We start from the raw sequence: 17,826 nt of genomic DNA, 5'->3' as shown, positions 1-17,826 counted from the left end.
TAATTTTGTATTTTATTTTCTTTTTAACAAAAAAAAAATAAAAATAAAAAATAAATAAATAAATAAAATAAAATAAAAAAGAAATAAAAAAAAAGAGAAATCCCGACCCCAAGTACCTGTGTTATGTTGTGGTCTGCACCAGCCTATGAATGATACTTATCATGCTTGAAATGGCTATACATCTGTCAAACCTTTTCTACCCACAAAATATTAGTTTGCAATGTAGAACCTATTTTGAGTCTACTGGATTAAACAGCTATTTTCGACCGAAAATAGCTGTTTAATCCTTATAATTCAATCCTGACTTTTGGGAATTTTTTTTAAATGTGTTGAACCGGTAAATGCATTTATGGAATCTAGTTCTGGAACGTAGGGAATTCTCTAAGAACCATAACTGATTAGTGACAATTAGATCAAATGTGGCATGGTTCTGACGTATTGAGAAATGTTACAACAAATTACAAATGATACAAGGCTATAAACTCTTTTTTTTACAACAAATTACATAAGAAGACGAAACTACTCACGACAAAAAAAGATCACATAGATGAATAGACATAATTCCTGCTGTTTCTATTTCCTTTTATAATGGTGATACAGACTGATGTTTAAAAGAGGCGGGTCAAAGGTTTCGTGGAGATCCGAACCCCCTTTTATGTTTGAAAGATTGTTCCAAAAGTTAGAAAATAATAGTCTGGAGCCCCGTTTCAAAATATATGCCCCGCCCCTGCATGTTAATTATTTTAGTACATGTAACACGCTTATATTCAAAGACTAATTCTCTTGTATCATTTAGCCTACATTTACATGTACAGTGCAATTTATGTACGCATCTGTCCGTGACTGGCGTGAACTATCGAAGTTGCATCGTCGACACATGACGTTCAGGCAGTTCAGGTGTTGCATAATATGTGGTTAAAGAAGTAAACCTTGGAACTTCACTATTCGAATTGAGAATTAAGTCATCACTTTCTTCCATCGACTGCATAAATATTGTTCCGCTGTTGAAATCATGTTTGTTCAAGTTGGACGATTTGCGGTAATAAAACAACCCACGCTGCTTTTTTTCTCTCAATATTATAAAAAATTTCTCTACAGTTTGTAGATCTCGAAGCTTAAAACTGACAAAAATGTGTTAAATTGGAATAAAGAAATTGTAGAGTAATGCATGGAACATTTAACTTAAAAATCATCGTACCCAATAAAAATAAGGTACGTTTTTCTGTTCCTGATTCAACATTAAACCAATACGAAAAACAGCACTTGCTGCTATTTTTCAATATTTTAAAATGTTTCCTTTACAGTTTGTAAGTTTCAAAGCCTAAAACGGGGAAAAGTGAATTTACGGGGTTATAATACTGAAATCGGAATAAAACAAATTGTTGGACTAATTGAAAGTAAGTCACGTTCTTTTTTTGTTTTCATTTGTGAGTTAAATCGCGACCGTTATAGAATGATAGCCAAGATTTTAATGTATTTAAAAGATAATCCGCGAGGGAACATTTTTTGTACCTAAAATGCGCTATTATGACAAACCAATTTTTTTTTTATTCCGAAGTTAAAACTCACGGAATTAAATATTTTATGTTTGTTATAATTATAAAAAGTGTCCTCTAATTCCAAGATTTTGTTAAATTCGGTCATTTGTACTTGAGATAGTTTTTTTTTATAAATGGCATTGTCATTTCTTACGTCATTTTTTTTTTATCGCCGTAGGACATGAAATAGTTCTGACCTCGCGGAAGGTCACTATTTAGGGTGGATCACATTTTGTCATTTCTTACGTCATTTTTTTTTTTATCGCCGTAGGACATGAAATAGTTCTGACCTCGCGGAAGGTCACTATTTAGGGTGGATCACATTTTGGCCTAAAATGCACTTGTGATTATCCAACTGTAATACGAAATCTTTCTTTAGGGGGGGGGGCATTCATTGTTCTATACTTTTCCACATCTGCTGAAAGACTGAAACGATCAATTCAATAATGCCTTTCTTACAAAGCAGGTCTACATACATGTACCTTGTCATAGTCTCGATAAGTCTGAGAGAGTGAAAAACAATTTTGAATCCAATTACAAATATACAGATAACATTTTTCTTTTGGCATTACAATTGCTAAGTTTTCAACAGACATGCCATCCTGATGAGCACCAACTCGACAACTCTATACTTGCAGATCGCTTCCTACACTACGTAATAGACTATAATTTTAAACGTACAAATCAAAATAGAACGCAAGTTGATATCGTGGGTTTGATATTAAAAGTAAGTCCATTCGGGGGATTTTTTATTTGGTGGGAACATATTTTGTATGTAAAAGGAAAACGCTTACTGTCACAACGACTTAAAACCAGCACAAAGAGGCTACCGAAAAATACAAAATCAACCTTAATTTCGATCCTGACTATTTAAATGGCCGATGCGCGGCACCCTTCCATCAACACCTACATCAATCAAAGTTACGCGAGTCAATTTTTAGTTGAGTATGTGCAAAAGATTTTATCAGTTATATGCTGTCAGACTGAAATATACATACTCTAAGACGATTGTAATCGAGATACTGTCGTGAGCGGTATGTTAATAAAATGTTCCTTACTTGCATGTGCATTTCCATGAAAGTACTATAATTGAACAACAAACAATCAAACGAACAAAATAAAATAAAATAAAATGAAATAAAATAAAATAAAAAAAATTGGAGCAATTGCCATGCAGACATTACATTGAAATCGTTTCTATATATACTCGACGTCACAAACAGCACATTTTCGATTTGAAGCTCCATTTTTTAAACTGTCGGGACTTTCCGCTAGAGTTGTCTCTCTTTTATTAAATCAGACGATAGTTCGCATATATGCATAATATGATAGTTCCTACGAGTCGTTCATTGGCTGAAATCGTGCGTAACAAATCCTTACGGGAAAATCCTATACTAATATCCGCCATGTTGGTTTCTACGGGGTGATTTGTTTACAAACGAAATTCGTAAGTTCCCGTCGAACTCCGGTGACAATCGTCTGCTTGATCAACTTCTCGGTGTCGTACGATGTTGGCGTAGAATAAATCCGAGATATCCGAATTAGCGCCGAGATGCATTCTGGGTTCTTTGGTTTTTTGACAAACCATTAAAACCTAAACAACATCTCCTAGCAACCCAATAACTGTAAACCTGGCCGACTATTGACAATGTAAATATTGGGACCGAGAATTAAAATCTCACCGGAATTTAACGATTCAATGTTTAGGGAGAAGCCGTTTGGCTAAACACATTAACAAGTCATTTACCGCAAGTTAAACGACGGTAGGTGTCAATAAAATCGTAGAAAATATTTTTATTCAAATTTTAACAGTATCTTATTTATGTGACGCCGAGTATAAGCATTAAAAAGGCCATTCAAAGGATACTGCAAATGCAGATAAAGAACCGTAAACACTATCATTTTGAAACATAGATACAATTTAATTACAAATTAGGAATAGTTTTACTATCTGAAATATTTCTTCAAGATATTGTCATTCCATCAATAAAACTAAATGCCACCTGGAAAAAGAAAACGCTCTGTACTTTAGTCCAAACACCCTGTCCTGTTTTACACTGCATTTATTTCATCTTCAGTTTTTTACTGATCACAGTACCAGGGTCTATTCAATAACACTCCTGTAAATGAAAGAGAATCATAACAGTTCATCACTAATAAACACTATTATTACCTTGTCCAAGTAATGGAGAACTACGCCAAAGCCATAAGATCTTTTACGATAGTCCTTTTTCATATTTCCGACTTTGACTTCGTTTTTAATCTTAAGCGAAGGGAAGTATTTAAATGATTTGAAATAATTTTTATAAAAATTTCAGAGTAATTTCCCACCCGAAAAACTGGTTTACTGTCCTATTGGAGCAATGGGTAGCAGTAGACTTAAAATTCAAATATTTGATTTATTGGAGTCACTGTACGTACAATGAAGTGCGGATACTTTTAAATAAATTATTTCAAACCATTAAGGTACTTACTGAAGAGAAAATTGTTTAAGTTTCAAAGAAAAATGATATATTATTGTTCTTCCCAAATAAGTCCAGGTTGCCGTGTATTGTTGGGGTACGTCCGTTTGAAAAAAAAATACTAAAATGGCTTGCATTCCGTAAATATGATAACAAATTGTCATGCTATTTTAAAAGTCTGGGTGATTGATTGATTGATTACTTACCACAGAACTCAAAATAATGCCAATCACTTTAAAAAACAAATGTGAAATAGAATCGGCTCTTTGATATTTAAGCTCAGAGCTGTAAAATTATTTCATTTTAAAGTTTTGTTTCTTAATATTTTTTTCGGTAAAGAACAAACCATCTCTCGGTCTATCACTATTCGTACCAGGTAAGAGTGGGGACGTGCTACAGGCCGGACACTCTACCATTTTTGCCCTTAACCAAATGGCTACCACATAAGAGGACTTAAGACCCCTCGCCTTTCTAATATTGGGTTATGCTAGTAACGCTATTTGCATCTTGTCAAAAGCCGGAATATCATTTGTGGGACAAATTCAAGGTTGCTATGGAAAACATTGTACATGTACTAAAAGCCTATTAATCCTTGAAAACTTCCTTTATAGTTCGGGATAAAAAAAGAAATTCTATTAATAATTTCGAATTCCATAGTTTTAAATATCTTGAAATCACTGAGACGGTTTATGCCAAAAAAGTACGTTGATTGAAATATCGTAAACTGTTCAGTATTTATCTATATATAATTGTTTTACAAACCTTTCAACATATTTCTTTTATAAGGTACGTTAGTAAAACAGTGGGTATGACTGAAAGCGCAAATGAATGATCTTTTGATGACGGTTCACTCGCCGTGGGGAAGCCTATAATTATAAAACAAGTGAAGCAAACAAAATAATGGTACATCGAATGTGAAATAAAAAACTAAATATCTTGAGTAAAATTCGACTCTGCAAATGCAACATAGTTTCAGTAAATTATTCATCGAAGTTAGACTTTGTAGGAAAAATATAATATCAGTCTTACCCGTCCAATTTTGTTGAAGGTCCAGAGTTACAAATGTGTTGTTTCTTCAAAAGGTAGGTTTACATCTTGAAATTATTTTAATTAGTTATGAGCATTATTACATTCCCCACACGTTACCGACTGGATATAGTTAAAGTATTCTGAATGTCAAAACAGTTACTGTGTAAACTTATACCATAGCAACGAACATACATGTATGCAAAGTCATGATGACGTGGTTATTATATTTGAAAAAAAACTTGCTTCAGTTAAAGAGAAAACTTACATGGACAATCTTTTCTAAAATCTATAGAGTACTTCATACTGATACCATTCACTGAACATAGTAGGTACGTCGAGTAACAGATGTATCGACTGTTGAATTGAAATACAGCTTTATAACATCCGGTAAAAATCGTTTCCAGTTCTCCGCTAGAGTCAACTGGTGTATTGTTCTAGAAATAGAATAGAACTTTTTTTAACAATATAAAAAATCAAATCTAATTGGCATATATCATTTTCGTATGATAGTTATATTCATTTTGTTTGTTCAACTTCAGATTCAGGCTCTGATTATGAAAACAGTATAACTTCCTTGTACACCTAGTTATTATCATTGCGAACATGGCTACGATCTATTCGACAAAAGAAAGAGCCGAATGAGGGAAAAGTGTGCAGTATACTAATAAAAAGTATACATTTTGTACGTGACTTATCGTTTTAGAATGTTCTAATTCGATTTCTTTCATTCTTATACTACATGATGAAAATTCGTAAGAAAAGGAAGAGAACACTTTTAATCAGTTGGTGATAAAAAAATGCGCGTGACTTTTAAACCACATGTCGGTGACTAAATATCTGCAAGAGATTTACAACAATATATATACAGTATACATATCAAGTTTTCTTCATATACCATATGGGCGCAACCGATACTTCTTCATGCATCCTTTTCTTTTTTAAACTTTGTCTCCTCAATCTGAGGTAAAAATAAGATGTTACATGTAACATGTTCGCAGCTGAAGCTCGAATCTATGTATATAATAAATGGCAGATTGCTGATGATTTTTAGGTTTTTAAATTATTTTTCTTTTCATTTAAAAAAAAACTCTCATTAATATACAAGTTAGTTAATATACTGTTAATACCTTTATCATTATTCTGCATGTAGGTTTTGGACAAATCTTTCTAATTACGACCAAAGCGTTGCCATCGTCTTCTGGTACATATATTTCAATGTCTGTTTGAGCAGGGAAATCTAAGGTAAAGAAGTGTATGGATATTGTGATGATACTTGACGATTTTATCGTCAATCGTGATTAATATTTTTATTTAAACAGTATTAACAAACGGTAGACGACAATGCAATGCAGATATAACAATCAATTCTGGGCTTTTAAATGTATTTCATGTATCTACAAAGTGCTTCTTGAAATAATAAATGCAATAATCATTGAAGAGATGCAATGGCCAAGTGTGTTGTTTTTTTTCTTTTATTATAAACATGTACTTACAAACCAATGTGATGTTTTCGTCCAAAGGACTAAATACATGGTTTTGGAAGTTCATTTCACATTCATACTTCATTTGTGCATCTTTGTCATCAAAATGTTTAATGGTGATTATATAATCAACCCCTCCTGTTGTGTTGTAAAATCTGGATTCGTATTTGGAAATGTTTGTAGAGTGAGTTCCAAACGATAGGTAATCTTTTGTAGAGCTATCCAGCCATGCTGCGTATAGAAAATCACTCCCTGGACGGTAACATGACATGGATACAATTTCTCCAAAGCGAATAGGATATGTGAGAAGTTGAAATGTAACTAAAAATATTCAAGTTTAAACCATCAACAGACGGGTATACCCAGCAAAATTCTTAACTGCAATAACTAAAATAAGCTTGGTTTGTTGTAATTAACGTTTCTACGGTAGAAGGCAATAATAAACTTTTTTCTACAGATATCGGGATTTTGATTTTTTTAGTTGTATCCACTTTTTCCTGATCTGGGTATTTATAAGTTGATAAAGCCAACTTTAAGGCAGACATTGTCATAAAGAAGGAATTTATCCGACCTTCTGATCTTGTTTTCCGCAAACACAGTGACAATTTGTTTCCTTTTGTCAATTATTCAATCACTTACATGTATAGTATTATTCATTCTCCGCAATAAGAACGCCGAGAACAGACTTATTGCCTTCATCAGGTCATAACTTTTTCTGATTACACCATTGATCACAGTTTTCACATAATATTTGAAATGTCCGCTTATTTCCACTAATTATCTGCCTTTTTTATTTCTTTATCTCATGTATTGTTTTTTATATCGTGAGTATATTTTTTCTTGTAAGTACTGTACTGTCTCTGGTCCACCTTGACCCTTAAAACCCTCTATTACCAATGTACAGTGTGTTCTGTTGGAGCTGTTATGTAAGCAGTCTATATTGACCTTATTGCAAGGCTTTAGTTTTAAAAAGTTTAAAAGTGTCAACTTACTTTCTGGAAAAGCCAAACATTTGAGCATTACTATCAGTGTAACCAATTCTCTTACCAATTTCCTAAAACGGATTAAAAACGCATATTACCTTATAATTGAAGTGAAAGTTTGGACACTATTTTTATTCCTGAATTTGTATGAAACATATTGATTAATTTTACCTGTATATCATCGTTACAAAATAAGTAATTCTTGAGAGCACATTAGGATAAAAATGAGAGTTTTCACTCAAATATCGAAGGGAGAAAAATACAACATTATAAAAAAGTAAGACTTTTTCGAATAAATTGTTTCGCGATACATTTCTTGAATTTTCGTTATAGATAAATCTTTAAACAATAACCAGAATGATATTACTTACATTTGTTATGTTTTCAAATAAATCTCTGAGGCTGTAATGAAATTTAAAAAAATATTATTCAGTGATGATTGAACAAATGAACAAACACTAAATCGTATGCATTTTAGCAACAGAGCCGAATCCTGAAAAAAAAATGAAAATTGGAGTGGATAGGGGTTCGAAGTTTACAGTCTACGAGACCAGAGTATGTAGTCAGACTTATCAATAACTTGGTCAGATCAATATGATTTAAACAAATGATTAAAAGGGATAATGGGACTACACGGATCTAATTAATTTTGTTTCTTTCGGCCTAATTTGCACAAAATTGACAAAGTGTGTTCTCTTAAAACAGCGGCGGACGAGTTACAAGTCCGGTTCCCTCCGGATCCGTAATTCAGCAAACACTAATCGTACGTACACAACCGCCCGTATTTCCGGCACTGACTTCTTGTACACTTAAACTGCTACACAGATGTGTGCGGTTATTTAAATAAACTACAATAGTATTAGTTTGGTGTATTAAAAAAAGCTTTGTCTGTTAGATTCAGAAGTAATAACATGAACATTGCGTGAATACAAAAAAGAAAATAACTTCAAATGTGATAATTTTTATATATGCAAGAGTTGTTCTTAAAATGGCAGATATCTTATGGTGCGCAAATTCAAGTGTTTTATCTGAACACATTTCTACCATAATAACTAACGATCTTAAAGAAAAAAAAAAGATTTTTGTACAAGTATGATTTAAAATACCTTATTATGTAATAGCTTGTCTTAAAAGTAAGAATTATAATATGAAAATATCAAAATTATCATCACAACACAATGTACCAAAAACTGAAATGAATTTTAAAATCGATAATGATATCCGACCAAAAGATAGACAATAAAATTTTCAAATATGATACTTAAACTTATTCTAAATAGATAATTTCTTCCCGAGGGTTCAATGGTCAGCAAAGAATGATGTTGCGCTCCAATTTCCTAAAACAAGTTGTTAATAAATACAAATGAGAACACAGATTCGTGAGCATATTATATAAAAAAAAAGCTAAAACGCCATACCTTGCCTTAACCATACAAAACTTCATAATTTCTTACATATTTTTTTTATAAAACGTTTGATTAGGTATCACCTTGAAGTCTTGAGGTATTCATTTTTGTTTCAAATCATTATTAAAAAAAGGGTCTGTTTAAATGTGTGTAAAATGAAAAGATCCTATGTTATAATTGTTTGAAATGTCCATTTTTTTAACTTCAGAAGTCTTGGTTCTGATCTGAAAACGTCACTTAGCATTAAATCTGTTTTGGGGATCACTCTGACACATGTTCTAACCGTATATCTCCTGGTATTCAATTAGAAATACTGGGAATATTTGATTACAATTGTATTCTTACAAATATGTGGCTCTCACGTGCATGTAAGAATCAGTTCAGGCGATGGTTAAGAGAGAGTTTATATGGTTCTAAAGGGAATAAAAATAATGTAAATATATACGGTACTACTGTACATCCATTATAAATATAGAGTTCTCACATACACAAGACAAATTATTGAATTTTGTACATGAACAGCTTTTATACAAGGAAAATTTAAAACATAATATTACGTAGCTTGCCTTAACCAAAATCAACGTTTATTGCACTATAAAGTTGTCATACCTTTACAAACATTTAGATGAATTAAATCAATTAAAATAACTGATTAATTGTAAAAAGTATGGAGAATCCTCAAATTAAATGTTTCTAAAGGCAACCAAAATGACATGAATAGTCATTATAGATATAGAGTTCCTATATATTTAAACAAGTCCCCTAACAAAAAGGAACTAGAATATTAACCCGTAAAAAGAGCGGTGTATTTGATATGAATACACAGGAGATGATGTTCAATACAAGTACTGTATGTGTATTATAGTGTTATTCTTAAATAACTAGTATCCAATAGTACGCGAACTGAATAATGCAAATCAAAGTATTTTAAAAACTTTTCTAACATATCAAGAAAGATAGTGTCTTTGTAGATTAATAGTTTTTAGAATACACTGAAATGCATTAGTTTGTCTTGACCAAGTAGCATAAAAAGATTTCAACTAATAAAAATATAATATCGATATCAATGAATGATCTTATAAGGTAATTATACCCGATATAAAAAGAATAAACAAGTAAACATGTACATGTATCAGTTATGAATATTGTCTAGTACTTACTCCAAATTGATAATTCTTTTCCGTGTTGTAACAGACGTACATTAATATTAATCTGTTTAAGTTCAGAAAACCCTTTCAGTTCTTTTCTATTCTCTCGGAATACTTTATATATAACTGTTATATGGCTTTATACTAGCTTCATGAAAACACGTGATTATTTGCCTTAACCAAGTTTACACAATTTTAACGCGCATTCTACTTTAAATGGGTTCAGAGAAAAATTATGAAGTTGTTACTGAACTTAATATTTTCTTTCATGTTTTTTTTATTTAGAAAAGAAATATGACTACACGTTACTTATGATATTTTGTCTCGTTTTATTTTTTGATTCATAATTAATATCAAGTACCGAGTTTGGTTTGTGTTGTATGTTTGTAAAGTGTTATGACAGGATTTTTTCATTGTTTAAAAGGTAATATTTGTCACTTAATAGTCCAGAATGTAATACTTGAGTACACGTGGTATGTTGCGAAATTCGGAACTCACATTTGCATAATGCAGGGTTCAACAATATGAGAGCTCTTCGAATAGAAAAAAAAGGAAATGATTTAGAAAGTATTCTCATAAAACGACTCGTACGAAAAAAAGTATTGTGAAAGCAATTTCGTCCTTCTTTTAAAGCACCAGCCGTGTAGAATTTGAATTCAAAGTAATAATGCAGGTTTTTGCCGAAGAAAAAGGGTCAAATGTAATACATTTTTATGTATGATTGAGTTATTCTTAAGATGAATAGTATCTCATCGTGCACAAACTGGTATTTGTAAATTAATTTTTTTTTTATTTTATAACTTTTATTCCATCTAATTCCTGTGTATCTGAACGGTCTTGTACGAGTAAGATTTCAAATACACATACTTATGTGCTTGCTTGTCGAAACCAATTTCAAATTCGAAGAACTACGAAACGTTTCAACAACTTTTAAAAGTATTAAGACAAATGTTATTTGTTATAATACAAATGAGAAAAAAATATTACACGAGGAACCGAGTTAATTATGAGTGTTTTCTATCATAAGAAAGATGGGCAATAAAAGTAATTTAATAAATAAATAAAAAAATATCTTCTCGAAGTTGTTTATTTTTTTTTCGATCGTTAACTGATGTAAAATAGATATGAATCTTTTTTTAAACAGAGACGTAAATATTGGCATTATACCTTTTCTGAACTTCGGTCTTCGTTCTTGATTGCTAAGATAATCGTCACAGTCCGGCCTTTGACACTAATGAATGCAAACTATGCAATGAATACTGTAAACCGTAAAAAAACTTTTAAAATTTTTTCTAACATACCAAGAAAGATAAAGTGTCTTTGTAGATTAATAGTTTTTAGAATACACTGAAATGCATTAGTTTGTCTTGACCAAGTAAGATAAAAAGATTTCAACTAATAAAAATATAATAGTGAAATCAATGAATGATCTTGTAAGGTAATTATACCCGATATAAAAAGAATAAACAAGTAAACAACATGTAAATGTATCAGTTATGAATATTGTCTAGTACTTACTCCAAATTGATAATTCTTTTCCGTGTTGTAACAGACGTACATTAATATTAATCTGTTTAAGTCCAGAGAACCCTTTCAGTTCTTTTCTATTCTCTCGGAATACTTTATATATAACTGTTATATGGCTTTATACTAGCTTCATGAAAACACGTGATTATTTGCCTTAACCAAGTCTTACCAGAAGGTAACATAACCTCTACACTGATAATAATTAATTATTTCCTGATGTGTATTATATAGGTTCCAGGAAATTTAATTTCAATTCAAAATTTCGACACAATATTGATATATTCTTCAAGCCTTTTATTGCGATGAAGGAACTTCCGATTTTACGAGCATCGGTAATTACTTTTTTTGCTCAGTACCTCAATTGGCATTATCGTCGACGATAGCATTGGACTTTAATGTTTCCATCTCTGCTGTGCTTTGAAATTTTGATAATCTGAGATTTGTTCATATCTATCTGAAACTGCCATGTTTTTTAATCTTGGTAAGCCATATGTAAGAAATAATTTCAAATCATCTTCCAAATATACAGAGGAAATTGTTTAGAAAATGCTGGAATTTTTAATCGACATAATATTTGTTCAGTGTGGTGGACGCGTTTTTGAACAATAGATCGACATTCCAATGGGAACAAATTGTACTCCTCTACTTGATGACCTATTCCTTCACTCTTATGAGGCGGACTTTTTAGCTAATCTGATCAGAAAGAAAGAATACCGTTTGGCTAGACCCTTTAATCTCAGTTTCCGCTAAATGGATGACGTATTATATTTAAACAATCTTAATTTCGGGGAATTGAAACATCGTATCTACCCCAAAGAACTTGAGATAAAGGATAATACAGACACTGTGAAGTCAGTCTTATATCTTGACATACACTTAGAAATCGACGGTAAAGGACAACTACTGACCAAACTTTACGACAAACGTGGTGACTTTTCATTCAGAATTGTCAACTTTACTTTCATCTGTGGCAACATCCCTTCAGAACCTGTATGGAGTGTTCATATAAAAAAATCATACGATATGCCAGAGCTTGCCAGAAACTACGCAGACTTTTTTGTATCGCGCTAGAATTCTTACAAATATGCTTCTGGAACAGGGTTATGTTGCTACAAAATTGAAGCCATCACTACAGATGTTTTATGGTCGTCATCATGAACTCGTGGATCGTTATGGTGTATCCATCTGTGCCATGAAAACTGATTTATTCAACATGTCAAAGTTTTCCTTTCCTCGTTTGTCTACCACGGACTTGACTTTTTATGAGCAACTCGGCGAGTGTTTCTAGAAAAGCAGAGGGCGCTTACCTTATCGGTGCACGTGGTCCATGCTCCCAGTTTTAATGTAGTCCGAGTAGCTCATTTGCTTTTGTTACTTTGTATGTATGGTTTTAGTTACTTCATGCTCTTTGTTGTGAATGTCTGTTTTCCACGTCTAGTCTTTGTCTCTGGATTACATTCTTTTTGGAGACATCGGGGAAGTTGCAGTGCATACTATGAGTAGCAGAAGAGTTTATATGCTTTTAATGTTTATATACCCATTTCCTACTATGAGACTCAATATCACACTAAATCATTTATGAAAGCTAAATGTAATTTGCGTGACAATAAACCACTGCTTTGTCTCACACCCTCTGTTAATAAAAAAAAATGTGGATCATCGACATTGGTTTACAACAAGAGACTCTTTTGTATCAACGTCATTGATAATATACCATAGTTTACCTTTCGCTCTCAATTTGAATAATTTTAATTGTTTCTTTGGAAATTCACACGCCTATAAAATCAACGACATCTAAAATTTGAAGTATCAGATTAGATAATTGCTCCCAATTTACTCATTGTAAATATTCATATCAAAAGATGTGATTTACACACAAGCTCAGCCAAGAGGAAAATTATAGCTTAGGTACGATTTTGACTCAGTTGGTCAGTATGATCAATTCTAATAAGTAAGATCAAGAAACGATTGAAGAAAAATGTATCATAATGACCTCGTATGATCGTTAAATTATCTAAAACAACTTTATTCATGCTCGGATGTAAGGGCAATAACAACGTTCGTAGGCTTTTGATGCACTTTCGTAAACATAAAAGGTAATATCTTAATTACATAACTAATAAACGTTAGGTAACAGGCAAAAGGAATACTCAAAAAGGAAAGTCAGGATAATAAGTGGCATTATTAAGGTAAAAACTGTAAAGTAAAAATAAAATGCCACTGCAATTGTCCTAAAATGGGACAGGCGTTTCCAATTCACGGGCTTTCTGTACACTCTCTAAAAAATCGTACAAGAAAGCTTATTGGAGTCGATTGGAACTCGTACAAATTTGCTGATGATTAATGTAGTAAATTATATTATTGCAAGTTCATGTAGTGTAGGCATTTTTGTTGAATCGCCGATTCGTTTGTCGGTTTGCATGGATGCATGTAGATTAAAGATGTCGTTTTGTTCCGACTACTTTGTTTATTCGCATACTGAAAAAAGGAAAGCATCAGCTGTATACATATAGGTAATGTTTCACTATTAATTAACCCTAGATTTCGAGACCGTACATCGTATTAGTGTGCAGGACACTTGAATAAAAATGAGACCTTCGATTTATATGTAAAGAATGCAAATTACAGTGAGCGCTTTAGCATAGCTCTTTATCTTGCTTATATAGTGAGATTGCAAGTATCAGTATCATAAATTGATTTGAACATGTACTAAAGCGAGAGTGCTTTTTATAAGTTATACTTTTATTAATTGCTAAGCAAATATTTATATAGCTATTCAACGGGCATTAAAATATTCATCCAGTAAAACGCTCAAATATATTTTGCTTTATGGATATAAACTCCCATCACCATGAGCACTTTTAAATGGAACTGTGAAAATATATTAAGGCATTCAATAGCAGTAAATGGTTATACATTTCTGAAATTCATTTAAAACGTACGCAAAATTATATTAAATATTAAAGATTAACAAAATAACCGAACTGATATAACCTAGGTAGTTTTCAAAAGAATTAGTCTAAAAGGGAAGTTAGCGTTGAAAATGGCAATATCAGAGTAAAACCCGGAAAGATGCATATAATTTTCATCGTAATATTTATATTTAATCATGTTTGAAAGTAGTCCGGTTTTGAACTTCCACTTTTGTCCAATATGAATGAAGTGCAAACGTTTTATGAACAGACATTATTAAAATGTAGGAGATTGCCTTGTATATATATATATATATATATATATATATGACAAAATAAAAGCAAAATAGTTATAATCGAGCCAAAAGTGAGTTGCAGTTATTATTATCGTTATCACAAGTCAAGATCGAAGTCTTTTTATTATTATATTCTATATTTAAAATAGAATAAAACGATCTTTGGGAAATACCTTTTCTTTTTTTTGTTTTTAACCAAAAAAGCTTATTTTCTTTTATTTGATCATTATCACCCGAATGATTTTTTTTTTGAAGAAGAAAAAAATAATCTGCGGGTAATCTGGATCGTTCATGATATTTGGAAATAAAAAGGACACGATGGATGCCTAGTTTAACGACAAATAATCCAATTAATCAAACGAACAAGCGAACAAAAACTAAAAAACGGAAATTCCCGTTTCTTTTTATAGACTACTATCATCCTACATATATTTCACTGGGTACAAATCGTCCGGGGAACATCAAGGTCATGGGCGTAAAATAACTCTCGCCAAACACATCTGAATAAACAGAATTTGCAAACAAATATCTTGAAACAACATTAAATTTAAATCATTTATTACAATTTTTCAAACTTCCGTTCGATTACAATGAAATTGCTTTGAATACAAACACCCACCCCATTTGTTATTTCTGATGCATACCTAAAGCATTACGATATATTAAGAGAGATAAAGGATAGATTGTCTTCAAACATATTTCTGATCAAGCATGAAATGAAACGGTTTCTCATATATATATTTGTACATTGATATTATTACATGTAGACCCTTTATTAAAATAATATATGCAAGGTGTTTAAAATGCATGAAACAGTGTGAAATAGAATTTCAAATGAGTACACATCAGTGTTTATATACAGTTAAACATTTTAGAAATGCAAAAATCGCAGTTGTTTATGATTTTGTGCCAAATTCGACTTATGATTTATTCACAAATCCGGCATTGGATAAAATGCAAGTTAAAATCATTACTTAAAATTACTTTTGGAAACAAAACAATATTCGTTTCCAATGAAACCTTAACCATTTTTTTTTATTTGTAAGGTGAAACATGATCTGAAACAACAAACACACCACAAATGAAACATAAACTCGATCCCAAAGTCGGGTAAAATGCATTGTGTCCTCCTTTAATTATATTTTCCTAACGCTGATGTGTTTTTTACTTCTGTTTACACTTATTTTATTTCTATCTTAACATTGTTGTATATGTTTCTGCGGATGTAGATGATGTGTAAAGATTTGATTTCTTAACATTTTTTTTTACTTACATAATATTTTTATGTAGTACTATCTGGAGTTGTTTTTGGATGGTATTTGCGAGTCCCGCGTTTTTAAAGTCCTCTGTCATAATCATATTACAAGGAATCTAGTATGTTATGGCGGTTCCAAAAAGTTAGACATTTTTTTTCCATTTTTTGCTATTGCTTGAAAAAAGGTTACATGGTAGAAATGTAGTATAGGAATATACAATGTATACAAAAACAATAAGCTCACGAACCTATAAATGTTAACTGTGGTGTTCCCATCAATGAAGAAGATTAAATATTTATAATTATAATAGTGAATTTGTGAAATCGCCCATTTATTGACTTACATTCCAGGTAAAACGAATGCAACGAGATGTGCAGACGAACTTGTGCATCCTAAAGTGCACAAAAAGTTTTCACGCAACCAGTTTTATGATATTTATTTATATTCGAATGATAAGAAAAAACATTATAGGACACAAGCGGCGAGCATGGACGATTAAAAATTGAAGGCAAGATATTTTATTTTTAGATTATAGGTAATCACTTTGAGGTTCTTTATGGATACCATTCAAAGACAATTTACATATTAATGATAGATAATCACATCAAAAGCTGTTGTTTTATTATGGTTTTTACAAAACCTATTGATATTCTATCGACTATCCCTCTGTGCATTTATACTGAAATTTAGATAATATTGTTTTAAACATGAAAATGTATTCCTGAAATGATTTACTAAATACACGATATAAAAGATCAGGATTATCAAATAATAGGATAAATATAGTTCTTCAATCAGAATTTTACCTACATTGTCTTGCCATGAATATTCAAAAGAAGGTTTAACAGCATGTGATCTATTTAAAAGTCATAGTAATGTTAACTATTATCAAACTTCATAACATGCGTATCAACAATTTAAACATAAACAAATATTATTTTTTTAATGAATTACACCAAGTTGACTCTTTGTTTAAATATAAAGGACGGTTTCATAGGTTACGCCATGAAATTTAAATGTTCTTTTAAATACATTGTAACACTGATCAATTATCTATCTATTGACGTTTTAATTCATTATTCCTCTTTTGCTTGATTTTGTTGGAGGATCCTTAAGGTGATCTTATTTCTACTGAACTGAATTTGGCAAGTTAATGACTCATAACTTGGGGTGTTAATTTGTATTTCAATATTTATAGTTGATAAGAATGAAATGTCTGTAGTTTGAATTTATAGTAAAGGTAGCATACAAAGTTTTCGTATGAGGGAATGACATGACAAATGTAATATATCATTCATATATATGACCATATAAAATTAGTGATTGGTCGACATAGCTTGACGTCCTATTTAAGCAAAGGCCGCTCTTCTTACTTAACATTTACGTTCATTCAACAGTGATGACTGATCTGCGTGGCAGCAAAAGGCAAAATAAATTATGATTTCTACCTAATGAAAATGTAATAAAAATAAAGATAAAATTATTTATGCATGATAATATTGCCAAAGGTATGTATGGTTTCTCAATGAAATTAATTTAGCAAACTATGGAAATATAGGATAATATATCTTATAATAGTTAGGAATAATATTTTAAGAAAACATTATTTGAATATAAGATAAAATAAATGATTTTATACATACTGCACCTGTTTGTACTTGAAGAAGACAACAGCTCAAACTTAAGTTTTGATTATCAACATAATTTAAGGTATTCAATCGCAAAAAGTGTGTAAGGACTATTATCAACAAAATTGTTTAGAATTTCATTAAGATAAATGATAGTACA

The 17,826-nt window shown here is 31.3% G+C and overlaps 1 protein-coding gene across 8 annotated transcripts; it reads right to left on the bottom strand.

Annotated features, from left to right (window-relative positions):
• Positions 1 to 3,417: 3,417 nt before the first annotated feature.
• Positions 3,418 to 16,206, bottom strand: LOC148609483 (uncharacterized). 8 transcript variants are annotated; one of them, XM_088541916.1, is made up of 9 exons: positions 16,056 to 16,206; positions 11,215 to 11,278; positions 7,865 to 7,895; positions 7,503 to 7,564; positions 6,523 to 6,831; positions 6,157 to 6,266; positions 5,295 to 5,463; positions 4,763 to 4,866; positions 3,418 to 3,658 (listed from the first exon to the last, which is right to left on the bottom strand). In XM_088541916.1, coding segments are annotated over exons 3-8 (753 nt in total). In that variant the 5' UTR covers positions 7,867 to 7,895; positions 11,215 to 11,278; positions 16,056 to 16,206; the 3' UTR covers positions 3,418 to 3,658; positions 4,763 to 4,765. The 8 variants fall into 8 exon arrangements, with proteins under 8 accessions (XP_088398042.1, XP_088398041.1, XP_088398037.1 ...); XM_088541915.1 differs by having other exon boundaries at positions 11,215 to 11,306; positions 16,056 to 16,203; XM_088541911.1 differs by lacking the exon at positions 16,056 to 16,206 and adding an exon at positions 11,566 to 11,734 and having other exon boundaries at positions 11,215 to 11,306.
• Positions 16,207 to 17,826: the final 1,620 nt, after the last annotated feature.

This window comes from Perna viridis, chromosome 8, assembly GCF_037379345.1.
Source record: "Perna viridis isolate PV_CMFRI_1.1 ecotype Kerala chromosome 8, ASM3737934v1, whole genome shotgun sequence".
Taxonomy (NCBI): Eukaryota; Metazoa; Mollusca; class Bivalvia; order Mytilida; family Mytilidae; genus Perna; species Perna viridis.
This window is presented reverse-complemented; position numbering and strand designations above follow the sequence as displayed.